This window comes from Chrysochloris asiatica, unplaced genomic scaffold (assembly GCF_000296735.1).
Source record: "Chrysochloris asiatica unplaced genomic scaffold, ChrAsi1.0 scaffold00095, whole genome shotgun sequence".
NCBI classification, from domain to species: Eukaryota; Metazoa; Chordata; class Mammalia; order Afrosoricida; family Chrysochloridae; genus Chrysochloris; species Chrysochloris asiatica.
In genome coordinates this window covers 8,102,663-8,109,220 of record NW_006408613.1, presented here as the reverse complement: position 1 = coordinate 8,109,220, position 6,558 = coordinate 8,102,663, and the positions used below count along the sequence as shown (strand labels likewise).

Below are 6,558 nucleotides of genomic sequence, written 5' to 3'. Positions count from 1 at the left end.
AAATTATTATATATGCCTCAATGTTTTTGTTTGTTTGTTTGTTAGTTTTTTAAAAAGCGCTAAAATGAATAGAAATACAATTAACTGATGGTACATGGAGGGGATTATAATCATTGTAATGAAACAAGGTGTTTGATTTGTTGAATGTAAAACTGATGATCTGCCCTATAAACTTTAACACAATTCACAATAAAAACATTAAAAAAAAATCTATTTAGAAGAAATACAAATTCTGTGAGAAATATAGATGAACCAGTTTGTAATGGTGAAGTGCTTTCTGAGGACAAATTCAATTAACATATTTTAGAAAGAGTTTTTATTTAATAAAGGGTTATATCCTTCTCCCTATTTCACCTTAACTCAACAATAGAAACTGATTCTTTCTATAATTATTAGTGCTTTATTTTTTCCTATGCATAGTTTAGATCAGACTATTTGGGAGGTTAATATCTACCTAGATTTATTGTTGTTAAATCATATATAATCTTTTTAAAAGATGTGAAAATGTATATATATATCTGTAAGAATGCTTTTCAACTTCAAGTATTAAAATCTCTACTACTATGAACTGGCTTAAACTCTATAAAATATGTTACTCATACAACAGAATATTCAGAAGTAGAGTAAATTCTAAGACTGATCAAGTTTCTGACTCAACATTGTTGTCACGGGCCAAGGTTCTTGTTATTTTTGGATGCTGTTGAATAGGTTCTAAAATACTGCAATACTGTGGCATCCTCATAATTGTTAAATTTGAGCCCATTTCTACAGACACTGTGTCATTCCATCTCCTTGAAGATGTTTTTCATTTTCAGTGACATTATACGTTACTAAGCATGGTGTCCTTTCTGTATTTCTTCTGTTCCTTTCATGGTGTTGCCTTCACTCTCATGGTAGCAAAATAGCTTCAGAAATTCCCCATTCTTCATCCAGAAACAATCCTAGAGTTAACAAAAGACATGGTCTCTATTAAGAGATATGACAGCCTTCCCAGAAGCATTCCTACAACTTTTCTTTCACACCTCATAGGCATCAATTGTGTCATAAGCTCTTTATTGAACCAAGTGCTGGGAATAAAGAGGGGATTGCCATGGGTGGCTAAGACAAATGATAGAGTGGAATGGATGCTAGGGCAGCAATCACTCTATGTTGTTATTAAATGCCATTGAGTTGATTCCAATTCATAGAAACCCTGTGAAGGGTTTCTGAGAAGTTGATCATGGGTTTGAACTTCTGGTCTTGTGGTTAGCAATCCAGTGTGAATCCTACAATAGTGACCCAGTATGACGTAGTAGAAATTCTCCTTTGGGTTTCATAGGAGCTCTGGTAGCGTAGTGGTTACGAATCGGGCTGCGAACCTTAAGGTCAGCAGTTGTAAACTACCAGCCGCTCCGCGGGAGAAAGATAAGGCTTTCTACTCCCGTACAGATTTACACCCTTGGAAACCCTGTACAGGGTCGCTATGGGTCGGAACCGACTCGATGGCACTTCACAACAACAACAAGCCATTATGAAGGAGGCCATCAGATCTTGTTTCACACTAAGATGCTGAGTGGGTTGTAATTGCCAACCTATCAGTTAGCAGCTGAGCAGTTAACCATCACACAATGGAGCTCCATAACCACTCTAGACAATAGGCAAATAACTCCAGAAATTATTCTGTGTTGGTGCAACATCTCATCTGGAAGAAAGACATTTTGTGGAATAAATTTACAAATATATCAACATTTCTGCATAAAGAGACTATTACATTTTAGGGGATCAATTATAAGCATGCTTAATGTTATAATAGGTATTTTTATGTAAAGTAGCTCTTTGGTATTTCTTAATAATTATCTCCAGTGTTATAAATAGGGGGTGAGTGAAGGCTTTCATCTGTATAAATTTAGGCTTTATAAACATTTTTCTAATCATACTTAATTGTAATCTGGCATACAGATTGTCACACTGAATAAATGAGTTTTGCATTAAATTTAGGCCTCTTTATCATAAGAAAAAGTTCAAAACAAAGATGTTGGCAATATTTTATCAGGTAAGAACTCTCAGATTTTAAGGTATAATAATCAAGTTTCATTTAAATGTTGGTAAAGTGCATTCTTAAACAAATCAGATTTTAAATTATGAGTATTTAAGGATTGAATTGGCCTAATATAAATGTATTATCCAGGTTTTTCCCAATGGTTACATCACATTATAATATTGTTTCTCTCTATTACAGTAAGTCAAGGAGGTGTTGCTTTGGTCTCTGACATGTGCCCAGATCCTGGAATTCCAGAAAATGGTAGAAGAACAGGCTCAGATTTCAGGTAGGAGATAATTACTGGTTTGCAAAGTACATTATTTTCTGGCATATGTATATTGTTGTTAACTGCCATCCAGTTGGTTTTGACTCATCACACCTTCAGTGGGATTTCTAAGGAGTGGTTGGTGGGTTTGAACCACTGATATTGTGGTTAATGGTCCAGTGCTTATCCTCTAATTTCACACCAAGGCCCCAGCACATATATACTTTTAGATGCAATAAATTTTGTCTCTTTTCAACTTTTGGCTTAATTGCTAATTACTATTATAAGTAAAAAATATATTAGGCAATCACACCACTTATAGAATACTAGAACATAACAAGTTTTAGTAGCAAATTCAAGACACTCTAGATGACACATTTCACCATATGAACCATAATTTAAAATTTATAAAAAAAATTATATACAGAATGTGATGGAACATACAGAGTGATGAAAACTTCTTAGACATTATCAAACATCTTAAGGCAATGAGTTGCTGGAACTAGGGGCTCAGGATCATAGTCTCAGGGAACACGGTGGCAACTGGCATAACATAGTCCACCCGACTTGTTTTACATAACACTTCGGTGAGTAGCGTCTGCGATCTTAAACACTCTAGAATGGTCATCTAAGGTGCTTTTGCAGAAGAAGAAAGAGTGATGAAAATTGAAAATGCTTGGAATTAGTCCATTGGACTAATGGCACACGTCAGCATCAGTCTCAATGACTTTGAGACCAGAAAAACTAGATGGTAACTGCTTACCTCTACCAACTGCTATGAAATGGATCACTTTAAAAGGCTCTATATGGATTGACAAAAAATGTAGAACAAAATTTAAAAATCATAAAAAAAAAGAATACTGGGGTGACTGGTCAGAAAGAGAGTAGAAGAAACTCGGACTATGGGCCCTTGACCACCCTTCAGGTCTGGAAGGAACTCATCCTTGTGACCCAATTTTCAACCAAGCAGCAGAAAAGGACAACAGCATTAGTAAGATATGCTCACCATGGAACAGGTAATCTTTCGAAATCAAAAGGGGAACATTTGCCTAAGGACAAAGTTGGGAAGGAATGAGAAGGTAGGTGGAATGGATATAGGAACCACAGGGAGAAAGTGGGTTGCCATCATTGATAAGAAAAAAAGTGTGTGATTTATTTAATGAAAAACTGATCATCTTGCCTGTAAAGCTTCACTCAATTCACAATAAAAAGTGGTTTTTGTTTTTTTAATTTATACACAGACAGTTCAGTGTAACAAATGTCCAATTTATGGGCAAATCCTACTTGTCCTGTTGACAGGTCTTCAACATAACCAGTCCTGTTATGACTGTTATAATGAAATGAAACAGACCAGAATTTTTATAATTTGGGTAACTTTTCATGATAGGGAGACTCAAGAAAGGCAAAGTGAGCCCTTCTAGGTGTATGATACATGAGACTGGACTATTATCCAGACCATGGAGAGACAAACATTCAAAATCCTAAGATTAATCATTACCCTTGAGTCAGACTCTGACATCTTTGAGTGGAACAGTACTGTTTTGTCTCAAAATAAATTTTATATTTATGTAAATTTGCCCTCACTATGAAACAATTGAACTGACCCATACTGCAGCAAATTCTTCATAGCAACTGCTACATGTACAACTTTTAGGTTCTCAAAAGACTTTGGGCCTTTCTTTTCATTAAAGTAAGGAGTCCTGGTGTGACGCTGTGGGTTAATGTGGCAGACTGCAAAGCCATTTGAACTACAAGGTCGGTGGTTCAAGCTCACCAGTTGCTCCTTGGAAACCCTATACAGGGTAGTTATGGGTCAGAACCAACTCGACGGCACTTAACAACAAGGCCAAATAAGAACCATATGCACCTATTCTATGTGACCTACAAATTCTTAAAGACACAGTTTGGAATGGATCTGCTTAAAATCTATATAATAAAAATTTGTCTTCCAGGTTTTTGTATATTTTTGTTTTGTTTGTTTTTAATCTGTTTTCTTAACACCATTTAGTTAATGGTTAAATGAAATGAGGCAAAACTTTAGTTATACACTCACAATTGTTTCATTACATAACCTTTTTAAATGATAAATGTTAGTAGAACACTTCTTACAATTAGTTCAAAATGTTGATCTTTAGTCCAGTATACATGATGGACAGCAAAATTAAAGAATAAAGAGAAATTATAAGTGTGTTTTTCCTCAACTTTTTCTAGAGGAAACAAAACAGTTATGTATCGAGAAATTAGGCTACTGAACAGAGCAGGTCGCTGAGGAATGAAGATAAGTACAGTATTATTACAGGGAGAAGAATGAATGCTACTCAGTTAAATGGTTGCAGCAATGGTAAATTTAAAAAGTATAAAGAATGACTAAAATGTGTAACAACAAAGTGGCTATAATAATATTGGTGATTAATAACTGCTCTCTGCACATTTGTTTTGTGTATGTGTGAAACAAAAACAGTACTGTGTGATGTTACAGTAAAGTTAGTTCTGTTTTAGAATATAGTGTTGGACTGGTAATTGATTGAATATCACAAATTTTGAGTTCTATAGTTCAAGACCAGTGTTTTAGTTTATGTTTACTCATAGCAGAACCTGAGATAGGGACTCTTAGCCAAGTGATTTCTTGGGAGTTGAAGCAACAGGATAAGATAAATACATGTTTGCCTTCTTTTAAATTTTAATTATTTTGATCATAGACTGACCTTCCAGATTCTCTGAGTTTGTTCTTATAGTTTGTTCTGTTCTTGACTCTTCCTTCTGTTGATTTAGTTCTGGGAGGTGCTCCCATGTATGTCAGTCTCTGGTTATTGTCTGTTCTTGTTGGTTCTCAGTCCACAGAACTCCCTTTGGGAGGTTATGTAGTGCAGGGTTGGCTTTGGCAAAATCCCATAGCCTCTGTTTATCCTGGAATGTTTTGATTATAATGCAATATTTGATTGATAGCTTTCCTGGATAAAGGATTCTTGGTTGACTGTTTTTTTTTTTTTTTCTTTCAGGGTTTTATATATGTCTCCCCATTGCCTTCTTACCTGTATGGTGTCTGCTGATAGAACCAAGCTTAATCTGACTTGTTTGCCTTTGTATGTTACACTTGTCTTTTCTCCAGCTGCTTTCAGGATTGCCTCCTTTGATTTTCGAAAGCTTCATTATCATATGTCTTGGTGATTTTCTTTTGGGGTCTTTCCTTCCTGGGGTTCATTGATATTCTTGAATGTTTATCTTTTCACTTTCCAGGATGTTAGAGAAATTTTCTTCCAGAAGTTCCTCAACTATCTCTTCTGTAGACTTGTGTGATTCTTCCTGTTTCGGAATGTCGATAATTCCTAAATTATTCTTTTTCATGTTGTCCAATATGAATCTTAGACTTCTTGTGGTTCTCTTATCCTTTTTTTTGGTTTGCTCTTTTATCTTAGTGGTATTGAGATATTTGTCCTCTAGTTCACTAGTTTCTGCCTTCTATCTCTTCAATTCTACTCCTTTGCCCTTTGAATGTAGTGTCTATTTCTGGTATTCTATTATTAATCATTTGAACCTCTTTTTGTAAGTTTTCAATTGCTTTTAATGCTGTATCTTATTTGGTTATTCCTATAGCACTTTCCTGATTTCTTACTTATTTTTCTCAACTCCATTATAAAATATTTTGAAACATTTTTTAATTGTTTTTCTGAATTCCTTCTCAGGCATATCCAAGGCCTGCCCTCCTTCCAGAATGGAGTCCAGGTCTACCTCTAGGTTATTTATCTCAGAGATTTTATCTTGTTTCTGGATGTGTGCTGATATGGTCATCTGTTTTTGCTTTTGGGACATGTTTAGTGTTTAGCTGTGTCCTTAATACTTAAATTGAGTATGTGTTTTGGTATTGTTTATGCTTTCTGATTGCCCCCAGGTATATGTGATCAGCATGTGGGCATCTCTTTTCACTCTTCTTATTGCTTAACTCAGAGTAACTTTCATAGGTTTTGTCTGCCTCCCTGGTGTATGGCAGTTGATATTGGTTCTTGCCTGGATTTGGGGCTTTATAGGGTGTGATTGTATCTTAACTATATGGCAGCAATTGCTGTCTCTTCGTGGGTAGTATAGGGAGAGAAAGAGTCCCCTATAGGTAAAAGGGAGAGGAAAAACAAAACACAACAGAACTAAAGAAAAACCACAACAAAACAATAGCAACAGCAACAGCAAAACAGCAAGAAAAACAAAAGCAAAAACAAAAACCAGATTGGATACTGTAGTGTAATCCTGGAGAAAGGAGAGGAGAGCGAGAAGAACGAAG

At 35.4% G+C, this 6,558-nt stretch overlaps 1 protein-coding gene across 1 annotated transcript in view; it reads left to right on the top strand.

The window, feature by feature from the left end:
* CSMD1 (CUB and Sushi multiple domains 1) overlaps positions 1 to 6,558 on the top strand; it is a 2,529,117-nt gene that overhangs the window by 1,484,445 nt on the left and 1,038,114 nt on the right. The window contains exon 7 of the mRNA XM_006866725.1: positions 2,219 to 2,306. Within this exon, the coding sequence (XP_006866787.1) occupies positions 2,219 to 2,306 (88 nt within the window). The remainder of the gene's footprint in view (positions 1 to 2,218; positions 2,307 to 6,558) is intronic.